A 25,258-nucleotide genomic window follows, 5' to 3' on the forward strand; every position below is an offset into this window, starting at 1 on the left:
GTTCTCTTAATGAACAGGAACTGAAAACTGCTCAACTGCCTTCCTGCTGTAATCCAAAACCCAAGTGATAGGATTGGAACTTACAGCACCTCCTTAACAGGTGCATAGCAACAATAAAAATTACTACATGAGATACCACTTAAAATATAATGCAATATGTCAGGAACACCAGTCCACTTCATAAATAACTCCTGATTAGTACTGGAAGCACAAGATACAGTCAAAGCTTCCCACATATGGTAGTTGCTATATTTAATGCCATAATTAATCATCCCAACCTATATAGAAAAGCATATTAATGTCTAAAATCTTAGTTAATTTGATGCAAAGGAATAAATTTGGTAACGTCCTTTGGAGTGAAAAAAGAACTAGGGAAATGAGTTAGTGTAGTCAAAGATGTATTTAGGCAGCACTAAACCAGCGTGATGTTTGAGAAGCCCTGTCATTCACAGACAGGTGGAAATAAACAGCTAAAGCAAACTGTGGAGCCGGTATCAAGTGCTGCATTGCCTTGCTGGTTGTGACATGCAGTAATCACTGTACTCAGCTGTGTTTCTCAGCAGTGTACAGTGCAAGAAATGTTTGATTTAAAAGGTCCTAAAAACCAACCAAACAAACATACTAACACCAGCAGTGTGAATTGATCTCTTTACCAGTTACTTAATGTAACAGTTACATAAATCCCAAGGCAGTATGACAGCATTACCTTCATCTGAAACTTCTACACAATAGAGCACAGTTCTAGGGAGGATGGTACAAGTTTATATCCAAACGACCAGAACAGCTATAAAGAGGAGAGCAAGCCAGGTGATTACTCAGCACCCTCTAGTTGTTGCTGAGATCATAGAAATTACCATAGTAAGTTATCGTTAAGAACAAAACTTCAGAATTCACAAGAAACAGAAGCAGTTTTTCAAGAACAGCATAATATGCAAGTCAGGAACCCAAAAATGTGTGGATTTGTTGTGCCACTGTTGGTCCAACTACGAGCTCGAGTTCTTTGACAGATGCATTACAAATCTGATGGATGCTTCCAAACTGTTGCAGTAGAAGCAGAGCTTTCGTTTTCCCAACTCCTGGGATTTGTTGCACTGTCCGAAACACTGATGCCTCAGCCAGCTGTGAGCATTGTTTACGCAGAAAGGGGTTACTGGTGTGATCCTTACTTTGTTCACGGACCTGAAGCAAAACAAAACCATAAGCAACACCGAATGCCCTCTACTGGAGCTCTGTATTTTTGCTTCAGTGCAAACCCACAAAGCCTCACCAGGAAACTCAACGGTTTCTTAACTTAAATAATGAATTCAAGCACTGATGCAATCAAGAAAGAATAAAGTAAAAAAGAGAAACAACCTAAGAAATTTCTTCAGCCTGACACAAAGCAAGAAAAAAAATAATCACAAGTTGGTTTTGACAGACAAGAATGGATTTCCTGGTGCTATCCAGTGGCATCTCAGTGCTAGATCACATACAAAAAATACAGTATCAACTTCTTCCATTTTTTTTCCTTTGCTTCCTCCTCCTACTGAACTGCACTACCTATTAGCATTTTAGGACCAAATGTTGGGCTCCCTTGAAATCACATATGTTTTTTCCACAAAACAAGTCATGATTGAGTGGAAAATAGGTAATTTTCTGCCTGTATTATATATGAAGTGACTCTCCACTAACATTAGAACTTACAAGTTGAGTAATAAGTTGAGACGCTTCTTCTTGATTTGCCACAGGAACCAACGCCATTCCAAGTTGCAGCACAACGAGCTTTTGCACTGCTGAGAAGTACTGCTCACTTATTGGAGTCTTCTCGACAATCACAATTCCACCAATGCTGCTGGCCTATATTGAAGGGGGTGGGGTGGGAAAAAGACCTCATTAACAAGCTGATGTGATGCAGCACAGAACCAACCTGTCAAATCTGACAGAAGCAAGTCAGAGGAAAAATGAAAGCTGCACAAACAGCATTGAAGCTAAATAAAGCATTATTACACTGATGTGTAGTCTTTCGGTTTTTGGTATTTTGGTGGAAATACCACAGAATTTTAGCTCCACCAGAAATAAGAAAAAGTCACGATGTGAATGTTTTCAGAAGCACGGAATATGCAAGCTGCAATTGGAAACTCTTCCTCTTCTCCTGTGGTACTTACATTCCTAAACCGCACCAATCTCCGCTTGAATTCATCCCCTGCAACCAAATCTGCTTCAGAAATATATAAAACACAGATTCTGTTGGAAAGATGGAAATCCACGAGTCCCAAGCCATCTTCAAAGACGAGTTTAGTTTTCCCTTAAGGTTAAGAATAAAAAATACAGCAATTTAAAGACACACACAAGCACTTAGCCACGCAGCTCTCCCGCCAATAATTCCGTTGGCTCGGCTACCAAACTCACTTAGCAGTCGTTCTTCTCTTCAAGTAAAACCTGCTTCAAGTAAAACCTTCCCAATACCTTTGACAATACCGATTAACAGCTCTTTGAAACTACAGATTCCAGGCGGCCTCTCGACACACTTCGGCCTTGCAGAACCCTGCACCCTGCCGTACCTCGGTGGAGCTGCAGCCAGCTGCTCAGCGGCAGCAACGCAAACACGGCAGAGTTCATCACAGCCACGAACTCAGATGTGGCTACGACCGAATGAAGCGCATTCCAGGAAGTTCGGCACCAGCGAGGAACAGAGGGCCGCTGTTCCCTCTCACCTTGCAGCCTGCGGGCCATCTCGGATCCCCTCCACTTCTCGTTCCCAACCACGTGTCCGTAAGGAACAACCACGGATCCCGCCGCGGCAGGGAGGTTTCCTTTGGCCGTCATCGGACCTCCCTCACCTTTTTACTTCAGCAGCAGTTACGCTCTCTGAAAAACGCGGAAGGGAATTTATAACTCCACAGGCCAGCCGACAGAGCAGAAGCCCCGCTTCCTTCAGCAGCAGCTGCAAACCGCCCGCCTCGCAGCGCGCGCCTGATTGAAGGCGCCAGGCGCGAAAGAGGAAACGAAGCTCCACCGCCGAGAGCGAATGAGGAGGCGGATGGGGGCGGGGCTTGCCTCTGGTAGGTTGCTATGGCCGCAGTAAGGCGCACGCCGATTGGCGGAGCGCAAATTTCCAGCAAATCCACCGCGCTGTTGCTGGCGGGTCGGGCGTGCTGGGAGAAGCGTCCGCAGGAAAAGCGGAAGGCGGTGGAGCGCGTTGTCAGCCGCGATGGCGTTCGTCTTCAGGAGAGGTCGCGAAAGGCCCTTCGTGAGTACCGCCTCGGGCAGGCGCCGAGCTCCGCGTAGCAGTTACTGCAGATTGTACCCTAGGAACTATGGAGTTCTAACCACGGCCCCGCCCCAAACCCCAGCCGCGTGTCTGAGGGTGCTGTCCGAACGCGCTCGGGCTCCGGCAGCTTGGGGCGGCGCGCAGCGCGCCGGGCGCGAGGCAGCAGGCGGTGCGCAGGGTGCTGCCGGTGCGGGGCTCTGCACAGCTCCCTGGAACGCAGCAGTCGTTCCCCGTTTTCCTGTTAATTATCCCGTTGGAGAAGATACAGAAAAATTCTCCGTTTAAAAAATCTGCTGTTCAAACCTCATCAGCATTTTTTTTTTCTTCCCTATTCAGTCTGAGCCTTTATGCTGAGCCTTTATGACTCTTGAAGGACAAGTCTTATGAGACTAGTTTAGTGATAGCGCTTTCTTCATCTCCTACTGCAGCGACCACAGGTTTCAAACCTCTTGTACAAGACAGGGAATAATAATTGTTACTGCGAAGTAAGGTTCAAATAATTTGAAGTAAATTAACATCTGGTGCCTTTCTTGTCTATGTACGAAAATAAGACTTTAAATGAGTATATTGCAATTCTGATTTTGCAAATAGTGATGTAATGAGTGGAGAAGGTGCAGTCACTGGTATACAGTTGTTGTAAAGTACATTTCTAACCTTCATTCATACTATTCATACATGCTCTGAAGTTACATTTAAAACCATTTCAAGTTTTCTGTTCACATTAATTGCGTGTGAACGTTCTTGCCTTCTGTATTATTTTGTGAAGTTAGTTTTTGTGCATGTTCGGTTCTGTACTTTATTCATTGTTATCCTTAAATTCATTGCCAACTAATTTTATTTTAAATTGTTTAGAAACACATAGCTCATGGCCTGGTCCCTGCTGCCACCATAGCTCCTAAACCTGCAGTTCCCCGCACCCCTCCCCCTCGTAGCCCAAACCCTTCTCCAGAAAGGCTCAGGTAGGTTTTGAGTTGTTTCTTTTTTTTTTGTTTCATCAATTACAATAGCACACTAGGAATGCATGATGAGCAGAGCTGTTGTTGTAGTGTTTACGTAAGCCTTCTCACAAATGAATGTTTTTAAGGCGGAGCTGTTCTCAAGTACGATAAGCAATTAAGACAATTATCTTTCTATATAACTTATAAATCTGAGTCAATCAAAGACAAATGGACTTTTCAAAGCTAGGGCCATTTCTAAATTGGATGCTACAGTGCAGGACTGTAGCTGTGTTAGTACCACGAATGAAGAACTTTCTACTCCTTAGAAAAGCTAAGTTAAACATTACTAACCTGCCATTCTATTACATTAAAAATCAACAACAACAAAACAGGGACTTAAAAACTTGTATGCAAGACCCCTGCTAATCTGAATTAGCAAGGCAGGCAAGTAGTACAAAGGGAAAATAGGAATTTAGTTTCATTTATAGTACCTTACAGTTTTTCTTCTTTGATTTCTCTGCATTTAATTCACTTCTGGTTGTTTTCTGTGTTCTTGCTTCTGTCCATATTATTCCTGGTCAATTGCAGTTCATTTCTTCTTTTTGATCTCCAGCTGCTGTCATTCCTGTTGCAACCCTCATCATTTGATCTTCATTCCCATTTCTTTTTCATCTTTATCTTACTCCACTCTGCTCTGCAGCATCCCGCTAGCAAGCACTTCCATCTACTTACACTTGCACTAGTTTGTAACACTTCAGCATTTATGCACAGCTTCACAGCCATCAGTAATGACATCAACAGTTCTGTGTAGTTTTCTCCTGGGAAGTAGGAGACAAAATAGCAAAATATGGAACAATTTCTCAACCTGCCTCCATGTACTGTTATTAGGACTGAAGTGAATGCTAAGTACTGTACATTTTTGGTGTGAATTTTGGAAATGTAATTCGTTATATTATTTTTTTTTTTTCATGCATTTGAAAAACTTATTAGGTATTTAAACTGTACTCTTAGATTGCACTCATTAGAGTGCATTGTTAGAGCACACCTGGTTTTGTGCGTTACCTTGGAGTTAACTGGTTTAAATCTGGTCCTTTCACAATGTTAGCGGTGTTTTTTAGCTTTGAGCTTCTGGCTTTTCTTAAATAGTGAAGACATTTTACATTGGAAGAGGATATAAGGTGTGCAGCACAGAGATGACATTAGTACTGTATTGTTTCTTTTCTTCTATTTTCTTCCAGATCTGCTTTAGCAGCAGCTATCCTTGCAACAACACTGACAGGGCGCACGGTTGCTATTCCTCAGCCTCGGCAGCGATCACTTTCTGAAGGTGATTCTGCCCGCGCAGAACAGGAGGGCTTTGAACCATATGCTACAGTCACAGAGCTCAGAATGGGGTAGCGTATGCTTTGTTTTGCTCTCTTAAATTAGAAATGAAATCTTCCAATGAAATAATTTTAACCAAGAGTTACTGAGAACTAATTCAAATCCTTAAACCAGTTTACTTCATAAATTAAGTCCAAAGTCCACAGCTGTTATTCTACTTCTCATACAGTGATGTATACCATCCCTAGAGAGGGAGGTCTGGATTGTACAGCTACTGCACATAAAAACATATTATTTCTGCCAAATGCTTATCAGTTATACAGTTAATCACCAAAGAATCATCTGGATTATATAAGGTAATTCCTTTGTGCTAAATTATTATTTCAGACTATTTTTGCTGTAGAATTAGCAGCCTTTGATCTCTAGTGTGGTATTTTCTTTAAACTAGAGAAGAAGACAGTTTTGGTGTTGCCTGTTTTAAAGCATGTGCATAACTTAGGCTCCTTGTTTGCAGTTAAAGCTTACATATTTATTTCTGCTGTTGGACTTGTGTACATTCTCCGACAGATGACTCTACTTTACTGGCATTTAGCAACATTGAAGCAGGCTTTGAACTGTTCTCTACTTACAGGCCTAACTGGAAACTTGATGGCAGTGACAGATCTCCTGTGCAGTCACTGGAAATAACAGGCAGTTACTGTGAGGATGAGGACATGGAAACCTATCTTTCAGATGCTGGCAGAGAGGCAGAGGCAGAGTCCAGCTCTGAGAGTAATGAGAAACATGGAGAAAGCTTTAGCACCAGTGCGATTTACGCAGTTCCCTGTAAAAACAAAAAGGTAGTATTTTTAATCAGTTAATTCCTTTACTGTATTGTAATATATTAGTGTGAATATTAAATATTACTATAGCTTGTCATTCTCTTACTATTTACTTATTCCATTTTTATTTATATCTTCTCACAATCAATTTACTCTTAAACATGCTAAGTTTGTTTGTTGATCCTCACATATTTCTTATATAGTTATTAGCACATTTTTCTTAATAGGAAATCACTGATATTATTGCTCTTACTACAGATTTAGAGGAAGTATATGTTTTAATCTGGTAAAGTGTCCAATATTTTACTAAGAGCGTGATACTTAAGTACTTTTAGGCATAATGAAAGCTCAGTAATTGATTCAGATCCTGCTAAGGAGCAGGACCCATTCAGAGAGAACATTCAGAATCAAACAGAAGACATGACTTTGTGTCTTAAAGACCAGTGGATCTTTGTGTGTTTAAAGCACAGAAGCAGCTTCAGTTTGCATCTTTGTCCAAAGTGCTACAAAAACAGAAGTAACTGAGTAGTACAGAAGGAATACAATGCTATTTGTTTGTGAAAGGAATTGGAAAACACACTGAAGAGACAGTAATTAGGGAGAAGAGAGGAGAGGGAAGAAGGGGTGTGTTGCATACTGGGATGTTGCTACGCAATCAACAAGGGAAAACAGCTAAGACTGCTAAAAATTACTCATTAATTGTTTGAGTACTGTAACATCATAAATGGCAGAGCTTTTTTAAAGAGTAAGTTTAGATATAGAATGGCCTGGATTGGAAGGAGCCCTAAAGCCCACCCAGTTCCAAGTCCTTGCTGTGTCAGGGCTCCCCCCACCAGCTCCGGCTGCCCAGGGCCCCATACAGCCTGGCCTTGAATGCATCCAGGGATGGGGATCCACAAAGACTAGCTTCAGGGTAGGTAAGACTGCACTGGGCAGGGGATCTGAAGCAAAAAAGGCTGACAAAATGGACAGATCATATGATCCAAGTTGTCTACCTCCTGCTGGTTGTGTTAAGGCTATATTTTATGTGTAGTCCTGAAGCCAAACATTATGTTGTTTCATTTATTATCTTAAAATTCTGGGGTATAATTCTAAATGTGACTAAGACATTATTATAGTGAAGTTTTCATACACGTATCAAGATGCTCTGTCATGGGCTATTTTAACAGTGTTATGATTTAGACAGGCTTGTCTTATTTATATACAGGAAGAGTTTCAACCATCTCCTACTAATAATGCTAAGAAGAAGGAAACATCTCATGAAAGTCAGTTTCAGGTGTTGGTGGATGAGTCAAACATGCATTCTGAAGGTAAATAAGTTTACTGTAAGGCAAAATGCCTTACCATTTAATATCATGGGAGAAAATGTTTGAATAACCTAAATTTAATACGATAATGATATATTCCTTTTAAAAATAAAAAAGAAATGTTACGAAGTAGCCACTTCTAGTAGTTACAGAAAAATAAGAATTTGCTTAGAGGGAAGATTGTTCCATATCCACTCTATAATGAAACTCTTAAACATCTATTAACAGTCAGCTTTAAAAACAAAACATCTAAATTGAGCAATAAGCTCTGTCTGGTCTACCACATCTCTGATATGTGTGCCAGAATCAAACCATTTTATTCTCTGAACGCCACTGGAATGTTATGGTACTCAAAGCTTTAATAGAAGAAAAAAACCCAGACGTTCTGGCAACTACCAATGTTAGAAGGGTTAAGTAGGTAAAAAGAAAATATCTTTAGTCAGTCATTTTTCTTGGACTAAGAAAATGACATGTCTGAAAATCAGCTGTAAGAACACTTTTCTGAAAACATACTTTTGTTTCTTCCATGATTGTATTTATACAGTGTGAGTGGTAAAGTAAGGTGTCACATCAGTATTCTAATAAACCACTAAGGGGATTTTAGAAGGACTTTCTTGTGCTTATTTGCAGTACATAATGTGTACTTAAGTATCCATATGCACGCTTAGAATTTACAGGCTTACCAATATTTCATTCTTAATTAACCCACAGATCTGCTTTTCTTTAACAGAGAACGAACGGCTTGGCTTGAATTCAAAGGTAAGACTTATAAGAAGGTTTATTTGTGACGCATTATGGAAAATATTGTGCTCTGGTGTTATAAAGAGCTGCCACTTTACAACTATCTTTTATGACTATCCTAGAGTCTCTCATACAAACTAAAAAGAGGGAGCAAAATTCAGACTGTTAGGACAAGAAACCTGGTTTATTTTTAAAGCCATTATGGAATTGTTTTGAGAACTGTCCATCTTTGACAATGAAAGAAAATACTATTTCAGGTGTTCAGGAGTGAGCAGTAACAGCAGTAAGTAACAAGATGGCGAGACATAAATGACAAGTGCAGCAGTGAGTTCAACCTTCAACTTTACTGATACCAAAGAATTGTTTCAAAAGTTCTGTTTCTTAAGTTCTCTAGCACTGATACTGTTCAGTGTGTTTCAGATACAATAACTCAGAGCAAACTGTCTCTTCTTTGTTATTTCCATGGTAGGAAGAAAAATCATTAGCTGAAAGTCCTATCCGGGAGAAGCCTCCACCATCCCCAGGTACCTCTGATTTTTCTGTGATGTTACTGCAAATCTTCACTTTAAAGAATGCATGTTTATAAAAATACATTTTCCAGCTTATACTCAGTAAGCCTAATTCATGAAAAAATATATTTCTCCTGCACAGATAAAAATGCTGTGTTGTGATATGTATTAAAACATTAGCTGTAGGTTTTTTATGTTGGGTATTTAATTTGTTTTTATTTTCCAATCTGAGTGATAAGCAATGTCGTGAAATGAAAGTTATAATGGACTTCTTTAGTCCCCTAAGTTTCATCTATGTTAAAGACTGTTACCATTACTAAGCATCTCACTGCAACTGAACTGGTTGACATGAGGTGTGTGGGCTGTCTGCAGCTGTTAGATTGTGCTGTCTCTTGAACTGTCATTAATGGTGAAATTGCAGCTTTTATTTTAATAGGTAAGCTGTTCAGTCCATATGGCAGGAAAGAAAAAAATGAGGTAGATCCCTTATTGCTAATGCAACGATGTATCTGTATTCCTGCAGAGAATCTGAAGTTTTACTTTTTGAGGGCTGTGAAGTAGCTTCTGTGCATAACAGAACACTGGAACTTGTTCAGTGGGAAGAAGAGCAAAGCTTTAATTACATACTTGATTAAAATAAAAGGGGGCACAGGAAGATCAACTAACCTATGCAGACATGGACATTGCTTCCTGCAGTGCCTATTTCTGTCTCACCACTCTGATTACCCATGTTAGAGAGAGGAAAATCCACATGCATTTTCCTTGTGCCTTACAGAAAGTTGTTTTTGTTCTTTTTTCCTCCAATGCCTCAGAGAAAACGGAGCCCCTGCTCTGTATAGCTCTTCATACACACACACCTTCTACATTCTTTCTTACCTTAATCCTCTGGAAGCCATTAGTTGATTTATATATCTTATGTAGTACTACTCATGCCAATAATAGAAAAAGTGGATTATAATTTGCTGAAATTTGCTGTACTGAAGTCTTAATATAATTCAGATGTATTGAACTTTGGCATCTACAGATGTCTCTATTCGTGCAAGGCAAGCACGGGAAAATAAGACTAGAGAAAAGCTCAGAGAACTACAACAAGAAAACTGGTCTTTGAACAAGGCATATCAGGCTGTGAGTCAACAACTCGAGGGAATAAAACAGCAAATGGAAGAACAGCAATTAAAAGTGAAGAGATTAGAAGAACAAAACAGAAAACTTAAAGAAGCTGCAAAGATGACACATGATGAAGGTGGGAGACATACTACTAGTGATCTTGCTTGATTCCTTTTAACCCATTATTGGGGCAGCAGGTTTTTGTGTTACTAACTTGAGCAAGTAGCTCTGCAGAAGGATTTTTTGTACAGTATTTTTTGTATTAATTTTGTCAAGGAATAACTAGAGGCTCGTGAGAATATTATTCCATATTCTTTGTGTTAGTAGTTTTTCACAGGTTTACTCCCTAAGACTTTTGAGAGATGTTCTCTTGTAGTTCTGGCTTATTGAGACTTTTTTCCTTAAAATTAACAAATCAATGTTAACATTTCTTGAAGTTTGATTGAAATAGATAGCATATTTCTTTTAATAGGAGACACTACAGAATTACTTTCTCTGAGACAACAAGCACAAGAACTTGTAGATGAAAATGATGCTTTGAAATTGACAGTCCATCGTTTGAATGTAGAGTTAAGTCGCTATCAAACTAAATTCAGGCCACTGACCCGAGAAGAGGTAAGAATGTTAGTTGTAACAGCAGTCTGTATGGAAATGTCCAGTTGTGCTTTAATTCACCTTTGAGTTTTTGGGGGTAAATCCAGATAAAATAACTTCAGTCTGCACATGGTGTAGGCTTCCTTTCAAAATTGAGAAGAAGCTCTTACCTTTAAATCTAACTTTAAAAAGTTAGCTCACATTAGTAAGATGCTGAAATTTCAGTTCTGCTGACTGTGTGTGCATTACATGTGCAACACACATCATTAGAAACATAAGCTTGTTTGGGGGTAATAGTTATGAGTCGTACGCTTTTGCAGTGACTGATGTTGGTGCTTTAAAAAGCAAGAAATAATTTGTTTCTTTTTAAATATCTTTTTTAGCATCTAAAACTAAATAGTTTACCCACTAAAGGACCACCACCCCCGTGGCTGGTAAGTAGTATATTTTTGCTTATCTGCTCATTCCTTTTCAAGTAAAGCAGTAGAATTTCTTTACTAGAATCAAAATACTCAAACTCTCAGGATATTACTTAGTGATGCTGTTGAACTGTTGCATAATGGTAGAATTTGATGAATATTTGCTTCATGAAAACAGATGCAATGCAAAAAATTTGCAATGAATATGTGCATCTCTGGGTGAACTAATGATAAGCTACAAGTTGCATACAGTTACCAAATTTGCACTCATGAAAGCAATGCAAGAACAGCTACTGTGAGAACCGTAAATACCATCTTCACTGAGTACTGTCTGTCGTACGCTTTGCTTCAAGGTCTATTGCTTAATTATTAATCTGAGTTGTTATTCTTCTCCAGAGATGATTTTACGTAATACTAGAAATACCGTATTTTAGAGATTCTAATGATAGAAATTATCACAGGTCCACTGGTAGAAAGTGGTAGGCAAATAATCCATGAAATGCTTTATTTCATTGATAAGGTTAAACCATACCTCCTTAGTCAGAATGACAAAGAACTGGTGTTGGGCAGTGCTCTGTGTGGCTGCCTGAGCAAGGAAGTTGCTCAAGGTGACCTCCAGAGGTCCCTCCCAGCTTCACCAATTCTTTCTGTGATATGCAGCATGTGAAGATGGATTTTCCAAGTTGAAATGACTAGGTTATAAGTAGCTGACTAATTCTTCTTTATGGACAGATTTTTTTTTTTTAGTATGCATTCCTATAAGAAAAAAAACCTTGGTTTCTAGATTGAATTGCAGCGCACTAAGAACAAAGCACTTTCAGGTCCCTTTGAAAGAAATGGTATTTTGACTTTGTGCAAGCTTATTTAAATTACTTTTCTGTAATTTAAGGAGCTCTTGAACTATTTATTCCACCTTCAATTATACACACAATTAATGGCACCTGAAAGCCCTTAATACTATTTAAAACTAGCAATGAAAAACTACTAGGATGAGAAATTAAATCTACTGATGAGATTATAGTTTCTATCTGATTTATGAGATTTTTTTAAACTTTTTTTTCTTAAGCTGGATATGAAGTATTTGTCTCCTCTTCTGTTGGCATATGAAGACAGAATAAAAGAAAAGGAAGATTTAAATTTTGCACATGAGGCAAGTCATCATTCAAAGAAAAAATACTTCTAAAATAAAGCAGAAAGATCTACTTATGTTTTTCAGGGATTTGTCAAACTGTTTTCTGCCTAAAATTAAAAGTGACCTTCTCTTTAGCAGACATAGTAATTTTTGTCTTAAAATGCTTGGTTTGTTCTTTTTTTGTCAGGTTGTTCAGATACAGAATGAGGCACAATATTGCAATGTATGGGAATTGCAGTTTCTCAGTAAACCATAAAAAGTCAGCCAGTAGAAGAATTTATTGCTGCCATTCATAATGGGGATGCCAGTGCCCTGAATTAGCTGGGCTCTGGATTTAGTGGAAGTAGTATTTTTATTTCAAGTTATTTAAGGATCAGGTACTGCCTGTTTTTGCTCTTTATAGATGTATTTTATCACCAAGCCTTTAAATTAAAAAAATTGTTTCTTGAGAATCTTTTTTCAAACAGTGATCAATAGGCAAAGAAAGATTACCAAGGCACTCATCTTTTCTCATTTAAACCATATATAACCAAATCCAAGGAACTACATGAGCTTCAGAGCAGAACTGTTATTCAGCATAATTTATTTCCTTCAAAAACTGAAGCCAGAGAATGAGCCATATTTCATACTGAAATGTATACTGTTATCTGGTAGATTCCAGAATTCATGTTCTTGAATCTATGTTTCAATTTTAATTTGCTTAATTCAAATTACAACAGACAAAAAAAAAATCTCAATTCAGATATGTAGTGAGTTCAAGATGAGTGACTAGTCAGATAACATTGTTAACGTGGGAATTATGAAGGCACTAAGACATACATCTTCTGTTGATGTAAAAATCAAACCAAAATATTTACCTCTAAATGTTTTAATTTGAAATCCTTTATCTTCCAGGAGGATATGAAGAATTTTAAAGTACAAGTCGAAGAGCTGGTGAAGGAAAATGAAGACCTGCATGAGCAATTAAATACGAGTAACTTAATTACCACTACAGAATGGCAAGTTATTATGAGAAATACATGAAAAATAACTAATTGTTTTGCTTGATTCATGCAAACGCACAAGATTACAGATTTTAAGACTGGCAGGGGACTAGATCAGATGACATACAGAGGTCCCTTCCAGCCTAAACCACTCTATAATTTACACATACCTATCTTTCCTTTCTTCTACAGTGAATTTTTTATTTAGTTTGTAAAAAAATTACTTCAAATAATTTACATTTTCAAAGATATTTCATGTCTTTGGTGAGCTTACCTTACATCTTGAGATTGCTTTTGATGAAGGCTTTTTATTTGTTTTTGAAGGGCATTCAAATACAGTTTTAAGTTTACACTGTTGGAAGTCGGTTGTTTTCTCCTTTGCACATAAACTTCAGTCATTTTATAAACTGCTTGTTATTGCAGGCACCAGCTACAAACTCAGGCCAGACTGGTCTTGGAAGAAAATAGGTTGTTGATGGAGCAACTTGAAATTCAACAAGCTAAAGCAAAAGATAGTCACAGACAACATGTTCAAGAAGGTATGTGCTTGAGCTTCTAGTCACAGCAACTGCAGTTTGTGATTTTTTTTTTTCCCTCAGCTTGATAAGATGCTTGTAGAACACTACTACGAAGACAGACTCTGGCTGTCAGCTGACAGGAAAAAGGAATGCCACTATCGCTTACTGATTACTATACAGGACAGTCTGTTTTGACTTCCTTCTTCTGGAATAGTGACCAGAACTGAAAAAAAAATAATGAAATCAGTAAAGTGTATTTCAAGAGCCCTTTAAAACTTCACAGGCTTTCATGTTCAATTTAGAATCTGTGGGCTTTATCGGTTCATTTTTCTACTTCCTAAACCAATCTTTATTACTGATGTAATAGTTGATTATATCACAGGTAGCAGCATGTGATTTTACTTTCATAGTTTGATATGGCTTAGATTTATATGTATATGTCAAGCAGTAATCAGTTTGGTTACTAATTGTTTTGTAATCAGTTTGGTTACTTATTGTTTTATCAGAGGCTTGTATTTAGTTAAATAATTATGCTCTATATCAACCAATTCCTCTTGATAATTTTTGATAATAGAATTCCGAATGAGTATTGAGAAAAAAAGTTTGGCATGTTACAGTTTAAAATCCTAGTACTGAGAGCAACATTTCTTAGTAATGATTAATAAAAGCAAGACTGAAGGTATGAATTCTGTGAATCTTAATTCACAGGTTAAGATGTCCTGAAGAACATGTAATTCAGTTGTTGGTACAAAGTTGATGATGAAAATCATTTTATGAAATGAATCTATATAGCCAATTTTCAATTCTGAAATTCTCTGTTTATCTGACACGTAGTTCCAGAAATAGTTTCCTTTCTGCTTTCAAAGTTTGACTTTCCTCCTATTTATATTTACCTACTTCACTGTGGAAAAATTTGGCACATCTAGACAAATTAGGACAGAAACAAACCAAACTGTTAAAACATAAAAAAAATCCACTGTTAGATAATGCTATAAAGAACAATGAATGAATGTATTATTGGTTTGAGTTCTAAGTGATTGAATTAATTCTGCTGTACCCAGTTGTGCTTTTTTCCTTCCAAAAGCTTCAAAATTGACCAAACAGATAATAATTTTAGAAGAGAAGAAACAGAGTCAAGAAGAACAGATCAGAGACTACCAGAAGCAGTTGAAAGCTCTACATACTAGTTGTGAAGAGCTCAAAGCCAAACTGGATAGCAGAATAGCAGCAGAGGAGCACTTTGCTTTGGTGAATGACTTAAAAAGGTGAGTTTGCATTTGGTGCAAAAGAAACAGTTCTACAGAACATTCACGTGAGCACATCCTCATATGCATGCATTGTTCTGTAGGTAGAAATGTGCTGGTAATTTTCTGTATTTTGGTAGTTATCTCTACACGTGAAGAAGTGTCAGTATTTTCAAAATACTGTCTTGATTTTTATAGACGATTAAAATTATAAAAGTGAATCTCAACCCTGAAGGTATGAAAGTGATAAAACAAAATGTCTGTCACACGTATTTTGGGAAGTAATGCTTTTCTAAAGACATTCTGTAAATTTGTTTTCTTTCAGCTGAGGATAGTAATTTCATTGTTTCTTGGTACGATCCCTTCCCTAGAAGTTCTGCCTAACAGTTTCTTTGAAAAAAAATATGCAGGAAATGCATTTTGGAGTATATGTTTTATAAGTTATAGAATTATTTCAAATGCAGCCAGGATGAATTTTCATTTTTATTAATTTTTGGTTGTGTTATGCTTCATTCACAAACTGGTACGTCATCAGATTGTAAAACCATTCTTTAGCACCACTGAACACCAAATATTACTAATGTACCTTTTTCATACCTTCAGCACGATACTCTTACCATAATTTGACTTTATATTGAAGTAGGTGTACACAAGAATCCTGTTCTACGTGGTTGTTTTTGCAGCCATTTACAGCAGGAGCAGGAGAAAAAGCGCTCTGAGGTGGAAGATCTCATGGGAAAGATTGCATCACTGCAAGCTCAAAACAAGAAACTACTTTTACAGAAAAATAACTTCCTGGCTGACAAGACAACCCTGGAAGCTGAGATGGAAATGACACAGAAAACAAACAGGTTTCTCTTTTTTTCATTTTGTATTACGTTCTCATTTTCTCACTACTTACATTTCTAAAAATACCACAGCAGTAGTACCTGTAAAAATGTCGTCTCACATCCCAGTGTCTTTTTTCTGATTATAGAACAACTATATCTTCAAAAAAAACCCCAAACATCTTCACCACACTTATTTGGCTTGGTTGTTAAATAACTTTTCGGAACTTTTTACATTTTTTTTTACATTTGCACATGCATTTGTCTTTACATGCAAATCAAGAATGAATCTTCAGTGATGGTAGTTAGCTGTAGTGATTAATCACATGTGCATATCCTGAAAAGCAGGATATTCCAGTAACTGTAGACTTTCACATATACCCGAGTGGTTCAGAGGGAGAATGGGCTTTTAAAAAATAGCAATAATATTATTGTTTTTTATGAGCTTGTAGAAATTGTTCTTGTGAATAATTGTTACAGTTGCTATTCCCAGGCATGTTATAAAAACAAAGTTATGGGCAGTGATACTTTCAGCACTCAAAACATTTCAAGACAGCACATCTTTAGTAGCGCATCTGATTGGTTTTGAGACTAGTGCAAGTTGACCTGCACTTAACATGCAAGTTCTCTTAATGCCATTTTTAATTCCCAATCTTTAGATTCTCCTGTTAATTTTATAGGCGATTAAAGAAGAAAATAGGTCTTTTGAAACAGCAGTTGGAGGAAGCAATTGAAAAAGAAGTTGCAGCCCATCACTATCTGACAAACCTTATCGGTTTGGTGGAAAAGATAGCGCAGGAACGCGATCATCTTATTTTTTTGGTAATTACCTTTCATTAATTTGACTTGATTGATGTTTCTGTTACCATCTTACTAGCACAATTCTTAATATTAATTTCAGTTACTGAAAATAGATAATTTCAGTTGATTGATTTAGCTACATAAATGGATATAGGAAATAGATAGAAACAGAATTTTATAGAAGGGTGGCTAGAACTAGAAGCCTTGCTTCTTGCGGTAGCGTAATTAAGCCTTAATTCACAGCAGCATTAGGGTCTGTAATAGTGCCCGTTATTTAATCTCATTTAACATACTGGCTTCAAATGCCGAAATGGCATATACTGAAGAATAGCATGAAACCATAAGTACTTTGTAAGCATTTCTGATTCAGATGGTAAGCTGTGGTTATTAGTGATACGTATGGACCTTCTACTTTGGATGCAAATACACATCAGTGCTTCTTTTCACTGAACAGTTATTTTGACAAACTTGTGGAGAGTTCTGGAACAACTTCTATTTAGTCTATTTGCTTGGCTTTGTCTATTAGCTGGCATTTTATTACAGATGCATTGTTTTATTTACAGTATCTCAGGGATAGCCCACACTGAGTGAAAAAACACCTGCCTAACATTTAACCTAAATCTTCTTTAAGTTTAAAGCTATTCCTCCTTGTCCTGTTACTATTAGACTGTGTAAGAAGTTGGTCACTCTCTTGTTGTTAAGCTTCTTTTGTGTACCGATTCTTAGTTCTTAACACTCAAAACAGAACAGCTTTGTCTTCCTCAACTTATATATTTTGTTTGCCTTAAGTAATGATTCTATTTCATTATATCTACACAATATGTTTGCAGGCCAAATGCTTGGAAAATGAGAACCATGGAGTTCTAAACAAAATAGTAGAAGGCAGTCTACGCTTAGGAAGGTTGGAAGAAAAAGTGAAGGTAAACAATTTCTAACCTGAACATTCTGTACAACTATTTTTATGAGAAGTCAAGTCAGTAGCAACTCTGTGTCAGTGTTGTTATGAAAGATGCTGATTTTGAGTTTTTAAAAAATGAAATCACAGTCATCATTCATAACAACTAAGTTCTTATATTGTACTTGAATACTGCATGCGTCAGCTAGGTCACTGAATGAACACCATTAACAAGTCTGACTATGGAGCAGAACATTTATGCTATCTCCTTTTCCCCTTGTAATCAGAAACATGCAGCTCAAGTGTACAGGTTTTGCATTTTTTTTCTAAATAATCATATGCAACATGAACTATCCTGCAGTGACACCTGTTTTTTTTTTTTTAAACAGTATGTAATTGATAAAAATGGTTTTATTTAACAGTTATTTTAAATGAACTCCAAGTATTTATTCTATTCACAGTTACTGAGATGGTGGTCTAAAACTGTTTGTTGCTCCAGGAAGAGAAGTAACAGAAGATCTGTACTATAATATAAATGGCTCCCACATGACTCAGTATGCAAAGCATAACAGAATTAGACTGCCAAGAATGTACCTTCTCAGAACTTCTTCATAGGAGTGTAGGTCATGTCCCCTTCGGTACCAGCTGCTACATTCAACATCAGTGCTCACCTTCACTGCTTGCTATATACCCGTGATGCTGTGATCTCAGGCAGCCTACTCTTTAAACCCTAGAGAAAATACCACTGCTTCCAGCTGTGTTATCCCCCTCTTCCTGCAAATTGTTATCTCCATACACTGCTGCCTGCTTTATTTGAGAGAAAATTAATGAGACAGTTCTGGATAATTCAGGAGCTTGCTCTGAAAGTTCTGTGAGTGCCTGCAGTTTCACATACCAGCATTCCCAGCATCACACCAACTTGGTCTGGCTCCCTCAAAATGAGCATGGGTCCAGCTTGGGCCTCTTTAGCCATCCTGCTGAAGTTCTGCTGAGGCAGCTTATACATTTCAAATCAATTTAGCTATAAGCAATTCTAGAACAGTGTATCCTTCACACCTAGCATCGTATTTTAATCGTTACACCAAAAAGTAGTGCATTCTTGCCTTTTGCACATATGGCACAAATGCAATTGGCAAATAATAAACAGGCAAGTAAAGCTGACAAATGCAGCCCATGTGTTACCTATCAGACACAGCTTTGAAGCATGTCAAGCAAAATAAATCTGAAAGAACAGATTTACCTTTAACCTCACATTCTATTTAACGTGCAGTCACATCATCCTGTATTTTGTAGATTTCCCTTTGGGAATCTCAAGTTAAATATTCTTCTCCACATAAGGTATACTTAGACTTTTTTGCTCTGATTCAGATGAAGATAAAAACTTAGTGGCTATGATAAAAGTTCATATTAAGATGACATAAATAGGAATATTTTCAAGGCTTCAGAAAATATTTTGCAGTTTTACTGAAGGAGGTGTTTCTACCCCAAAAATCTGGTCTTAGAGAATGTCAAACTTTACATTCTGTAGATGTACTACCACTTTAAAGCACTGTGTTGCAACCACAAGAAAAAAAAAAGCTGATATTGGAAAACATTTCTTTTTATCATGTGAAAAGTACCATAGAAATATGTAACAATACATGGCATGCCGTATTTTTCAGTTCCTCACATAGGTATGCAACCAATTGCAAAAGTTATTTCAAAAAGCAAAATCACTTCATGGAAAAAGTATGTGTCTTTATTTTGAGATCAGAGCCATATATTTGGTTATTACTGCTAATGTGCATAAAATGATTCGTGCCCTCAACAAACCGAACAAACTATTACATGAAACAGCAATATTATTTTAAATCACTAAGGCACTCTGTCCTACCTCCTGGTGTTACAATTAGAGAACAAAACACACACTTTTTCATAGAACGCACTGATAAACATAATTGCTGGACAAGTGGTAAGAACCACCTGGCTTTCAGTGGCCTGATCTAGTGGTGGGGGGGGTGTAACTAAATGATCTTTAAGGTTCCTTCCAACCCAAACCATTCTACAATTTTGAGTTCTGTGAAGTATAGCTGTGCACAAACATGTTTTTTTGCATCTGATTCTTTTCACTCAGAATCATAGAATCACAAGGTTGGAAAGGACCTACAAGATCACCTAGTCTAACTGCCCTCCCCCTACCACTGCTACCACAAGCCACTAGACCATAGCTTGTAGCTCCTCATCCAAACGTCTCTTGAACACTGCCACGGACAGCAACTCCACCACCTCCCTGGGCAGCCATTCCAGTGCCTGACCACTCTTGGAGAGAAAAAGCTTTTCCATACTGTATGGTATTCAGAGAACACACTGGTTTTATACGCATAACAAAGTGCAAACGTAATGCCATAACAAATAGGTTAAACAAAAAAACAACAAAAAATGTAATGCAACATACCTGATGGATTTAAAGAAAAGCATCACTGCTGAAAATATTAAACTGCGAATGAATCTCTCACAACTTCCTTTTGGTGGTAGTAAATTGCACTTATTTCTCCTATCATAACATTTTTCCTATTAACTCTACAGCTGTATAAAAAGAGAGCAGCTGGGAAGCTTGGAGATATCAGTCTCAAATTGACTGAGCAGGAGAAAGATTTTGCTGGGAAGACTGCTCAGTACCAGCAAGAAATGAAGCACCTCCAGCGTCTGCTGCAAGACAAACAGGAAACCCTTGATGAAGTGCTGCAGCAAAAGAAGTAAGTCAGAGGCAGAAACAATCCAAATAGATCTGAAATAGATATGAAAAATAGCAATCTGAGTCTTGTTTCTGATGAGTTAGGGGTCTACAGATCATCAAGATGTGTTAATTATTTAACAGCATCTTCTACTAAAGGCTGAACATTTACCCATCCCCCCTCCACAACAGCTTTCACGCTGGCATAAAAATCAATCTAATGAGTACGCACGTCAGGTTTCTTTTTGAATGTACCTCACTGTTTTGTTAACAAGTGACAGATTTGCCACGTGCGGAATGAACAGAAAAATAACTATCAACAGCAGGCAAGCTTCACTATAAAATACTTCACTTTTTTTCTTAAAACAAAAAATGCAGAAACAAAAACCTACCATTGTGCAACTGCAGTTGTGTTGTAACTATTGCTTCTTAGATGCTTACCTAAAAAACAACTTAACTGTCAAAAGCTGTGTATTACACCCCGCTGAAGTCTTAACTTACGACTGTAGTACACTGTGTGCAAAGTCAGGAGCATCCACAATATGTTTCTTTGACAATGACATGCTTTGACAGCTTATTCCAAAGTGAAATCAGCAAGCACTTTCAGATTCTGCATCTGTTGGATTTGTTCAGAAGTTATTCTTTTAAGAAAAGTTCAGACACACCACTCCCTCTCTAAATGTATCTGTTTCCATACACCACCACCACACAAACCCAGAAGTTGACACCATTTCTGTTTGGCCTCCACAAAGAGAGTTATTAGCTGAGCACAGAACCTGAACTGACCTGTTGCTTGATCAGACTTGTTTAGCTGGTAGACAAGATACAGAAATCATATCTGGCACAAAAGGGGGTGCATGCGTTACAGAAACATACCTGCTGAGGAAACAGGACTGCAGTCACAACAGCCTGATTCAAAGGCATGTTGTTCTATGTGTTGAATTAACCTCAGTCCTCTCTGATGTTAGCTACTAGGATTTTAAAAGCAAAATAAGACTTAATTTCAAATCAGAACATTTCAAACATCTAAATTTATGCACTGTATAATTTGCTTATGTGCATACCATTATTGCATACGGCTGAAAAGTGGTTTTAAGATTAAGATTTATATTCATTTTTCTTCCTAGAAAAGTAGAAGGTGAACTTGAAGTCATTTGGGAATCCACATCCAAAGAAAACAGGAGAATGAGAGAACTCTTACATAAATCTTTGGGAAATAACAATGTGTGGAATACTGTTACAGGTAACGAGTCATACTTGGATGAAATCTCTCAGAAGGATCTTCTTTATGGACATGATTTTAGCTATTGCGATGTGAAACAATCACCTACTAAAAATGAAAATCAACAACAATCCTAGCAATAAGAATAAAGATAGCATATGGATTTTTATCATCAATGATAGGACTATTACAGAAAGAACTCTGTGCCTGAATTTGACAACACTGAACAATAGAACAGTTACCATCTTCAAAATTAATTTATTTTTCAGAGTCATTAATATGACAACAGCATATTTTCTAGCTATAGTAATTATGAATATAAATCTATACTTTTATTTTTTGAAGAAAAAGCTGTTCCTTACTCAGGCAAAATGTGGTGCAATTCCAAATTAAAACAAAACAACTATGCAGTTCAAGAGAAAAAAACAAAGCCGCTGATAGGCTTGGAGTTGTAACACAGGCAAAGCACGTTCCTGGCTTTAGATTAACTGAACAGCAAAAAAGAAAGCCTCTGTGTGGTAAGTAATGTCCCTTATCATACATCTTTATTAAAAGGCCTTTTGAAGGCAATTCCTTCAATATCACCAAATAAACTATAGATGAAATAAAACCAAAACTGAAGAAAAAAAACCAAACAATTTTGATGCCTGTTCTCTGATCTTAACATCCTGATTTGCAAGGATGTTCTTATATTGGATTGCCTGCCAAAGATCTTGTTCTTTCAAGGACAGAAATATTTAACTGCAGAGCAGGTAAGGACACAAACAGGTTTATGGTGTGTGAACGCACAGCTGTCCACAAAGCAGAACTGCAGGAATCTAGCCATCAGCACATTTCCTCCCAGCTGTACCAAGGTTGATGAAATGCTGACAGAAGATGCAGTCCTCCTCCTGACTGAGCGGTCTGAATCCCACTTCGGATTCAGCTGCTTTGCAGGAAGTCACACTGACTTCTTCCACAGCATTTTCTGTAGCATTGCCAGTCCTTAAATTAGAATGATGTGTATTCATCTTCATTTTCCTAAGAATTGCTTTTTCACAGTACTGCACATCAATACAGAAGTATTTCAGTATTAAGTCTCATTATACATTACTTCAATTTAGGAATTCATACATATTTTTTGGGATCAGCTTTTTGTTTGTTGCTTCCTATCCATAATAAAAACCCAAATAGAACCAGAAAATTGTAACTGCACTGAAATCTGTAACTGTAGAGGCTGTATAAAGCTAGAAATGTTTAATCATTACATTGACTTTGATAAAGGTAACAAAAAACATAGAAAAAGTTAAATACTAGGAATACATACTGTTACTGTAAGGGACCAGAAAATTTCCTGCTTTCTTGAGACATTTTCTTTCATAGTAAAGTAAAACCATGAGGAATCTGTACTGAGAATTTACCACTATTTAAAAAAAAAAAAAAAGTTTTTAAAAGTTAGAAGATTTTTAATTTGTAAAACACGCTCCCCATGCACACACAACACCAAGGTCAAGTGCTTGTAAACATCACCCAAGGTGGATGAACTCTGAATGTGGACACCAAATACTGTTAAGAAACTTGAAGCACTTTTACAACTTCTAATTACAAATCAAATGAAATGTTACATGGTATTTGAAAATTGGTGTCATAAAAGTGAAAGGTTAATTAGTGATAAAAGTTTGTGCACATTGGATTTTCAAAGCTTTCCAAATACAGTCCCTCTCATCACTGCTTAATCCATTTATCATGCAATACAGTAGTGTCACTAGGGCATTATCTGCTATCAGCTGAGGTAGCACCTAGGCAGGTTTATAACCAGCTGATCTGGCAAAAGTTTTGGTAATACTTAAGAATGGTGATTGAAGTTGCCCAAAATAAACTTCATTCTTTTAGTTACCAAGACTATGTACAGTTTTTCTTAATATACTTGCATATATGCATATACTTGTATGTTCAATAAAACTGCTTTTTTTCCCTACCTCTGGAAAATACAGGTCCTTCAGTCTGTCTTTAGGTTAATGTATCTATAAACACAGTTGCTAAGTTACATTTTATTGCAACTTGGATTAGGCACATGAACCCATCTAGAACAAGAAAAAAATGCAACATAAAAAGCACAGACACTGAATAATAAGTAGGACAGACTGAACTTTACTATTCCAGTACAAGGTCTTTTTATTTCCCATGCTTTCAGTATGTGGAACATACTTTTTTTCGTACACTGTCACAGAATACAGGCATTTAGCCAGCAGAAGCCTTGATTCAAAACTGGTCACTAAAAGTAGTAACAGAATACTTTGGTTCCATTTGAAATCAGAAAGATGGGTTAGGTAAGAATTAGGTTACCATGTGGAGAATTGAAAGCTTTTGTTTCTTTATCAAATACATGCTATCATAGAAACACAAGATCCATCCTTCTGAAGCTGTTAGAAAACATTCCTCTTCATTTTTCATTAATTCCCATAACAATGGACTTTACCAACATTTTTACACCACAATAACCATGGAGTTTGGCACTACTGCTGAGAAGCATACACTGCAACATAATTGACATGACATTCTAGTCAAGTGAGTGATAAAATATAGTGTTTCTGAAACTTAATTTAGGAAAGGAGCATAAAACCAACCAATTATAAATAAAGCACTGGCAGGCAGATGAGCTAAGAGAGAAATGTATCTCACAGTGGTGTGGAATAATAGTAGAAGAATGCAGGATCAGCAGTTCTGAGAAATGGCAACCAGGAACTTCACATGACGACTGTACAGCATCATATTACACTCTATTTCAACTGTCAGATGTGACTAGCTTCCTTACTGCTTTCATTTTACAACCGTATTAAACACGCAATTAAAAAACACTGTGTAGCAGAAACCAGTGTTAGCATTTGAAAGATATGACAAAGAAGTTTATCTTGCAAAAGGAATATTCCTCTTGGCCAAAAGCTAGTAGTCTAGTTGTCTCCATCTCTCACTTCTGAAGCAATACTGCGATTGTCATTGCTGTGGCACCACCATAGCATCAGTTGTGGCAGTTAGAAAAGTTACTCACACAGTCCATCACTGCCAGGAATGGGTACCTGGCCTTATTAACTTGTAAATGATCATATGGAGTCCACTCTTCCAAAGCACACACACATTCTTTAACATTGTTTTCCTTACCTAATTAATTTACTTGAAACTGTACGGAAATCAGGTCTTTGCAACCCCTGGGCACTGGGAAGAGGTACTGCCAGAATGTTCAGTTAAAGCTGTGTCAGACTTGGAATCCTGATAACTGCTACCTCATGCTTGAAGTGACTGTGACTCTTCTTTTTCCTGTTGTAGTAGTCAACAAAAAGATAGGAAAGAGAGAAAGAGATACTATGCAAGTCAGAAGCAAACTGGACAAGATAGAATAAGACTTGAACAAGGATCAGTAAAAAGTAACTGCCTGTTGTTCTTCTATTTAAAGTAGTATCAACATTATATTAAGAATATTTGTGGTCTGAACACTGAAGGTGAAAAGAAGGGTACCACTTTCAAAATAAGCACGGGTCTGTTCTTTTCATCTTCAATGTTAAGCTGTATCAATAGAATAGGAGGTCCACGTTCACCTTACTTCAGCAGAGTAAGTGGTTAAACAAATAAAGAACACTTTAATGAAAGTAAATTATGCAAAAGAATAAAACCTGAACAGTTTAGCAACCTGTAATTCTCTACACATTACAAATTTAAAGATGTTACCTCTCACTGTGTTAGACATGATTACAGGACCCTCCCAATTAACTACCAGAATCTGCTTATCTCACCTTTTCTCCTCTGAGTGAAAAAGATAGTTCCTCCCCACTGTAATTTTTTTGAACTTCCTAATATTATCCAGTAGTTTAGAGTGACCAGTTTAATTGTTTCTATCTCTGCTTCTACGAACAAAGAAGCAATTGTGTTAAATCACAAAG

At 37.2% G+C, this 25,258-nt stretch overlaps 2 protein-coding genes and 1 long non-coding RNA gene across 4 annotated transcripts; 1 reads left to right on the plus strand and 2 right to left on the minus strand.

Moving 5' to 3' along the window:
- Positions 1-634: 634 nt before the first annotated feature.
- On the minus strand, positions 635-2,996 carry FAAP24 (FA core complex associated protein 24). 2 transcript variants are annotated; one of them, XM_048959015.1, is made up of 4 exons: positions 2,694-2,996; positions 2,145-2,284; positions 1,684-1,836; positions 635-1,179 (listed from the first exon to the last, which is right to left on the minus strand). In XM_048959015.1, the coding sequence occupies exons 1-4, from the start codon at positions 2,803-2,805 to the stop codon at positions 937-939; spliced, it is 648 nt and encodes a 215-aa protein (XP_048814972.1). In that variant the 5' UTR covers positions 2,806-2,996; the 3' UTR covers positions 635-936. The 2 variants fall into 2 exon arrangements, with proteins under 2 accessions (XP_048814972.1, XP_048814973.1); XM_048959016.1 differs by lacking the exon at positions 2,694-2,996 and adding an exon at positions 2,541-2,687.
- A 121-nt stretch (positions 2,997-3,117) lies between these two features.
- Positions 3,118-23,301, plus strand: CEP89 (centrosomal protein 89). The gene is made up of 19 exons (XM_048959019.1): positions 3,118-3,229; positions 4,103-4,209; positions 5,427-5,582; positions 6,143-6,350; positions 7,540-7,642; positions 8,370-8,398; positions 8,850-8,904; positions 9,914-10,132; positions 10,469-10,611; positions 10,974-11,024; positions 12,076-12,159; positions 13,036-13,139; positions 13,548-13,663; positions 14,727-14,907; positions 15,570-15,737; positions 16,394-16,535; positions 17,345-17,434; positions 19,975-20,144; positions 21,250-23,301. Exons 1-19 carry the CDS (start codon positions 3,191-3,193, stop codon positions 21,479-21,481), a joined length of 2,397 nt encoding a protein of 798 aa, XP_048814976.1. The 5' UTR covers positions 3,118-3,190; the 3' UTR covers positions 21,482-23,301.
- LOC125699462 (uncharacterized) lies at positions 4,221-13,541 on the minus strand. Its single transcript, XR_007379569.1, has 4 exons — positions 13,399-13,541; positions 12,999-13,071; positions 6,141-6,334; positions 4,221-5,006 (listed from the first exon to the last, which is right to left on the minus strand). It is a non-coding gene; the product is annotated as an uncharacterized LOC125699462 (long non-coding RNA).
- Positions 23,302-25,258: the final 1,957 nt, after the last annotated feature.

This window comes from Lagopus muta, chromosome 12, assembly GCF_023343835.1.
Source record: "Lagopus muta isolate bLagMut1 chromosome 12, bLagMut1 primary, whole genome shotgun sequence".
NCBI classification, from domain to species: Eukaryota; Metazoa; Chordata; class Aves; order Galliformes; family Phasianidae; genus Lagopus; species Lagopus muta.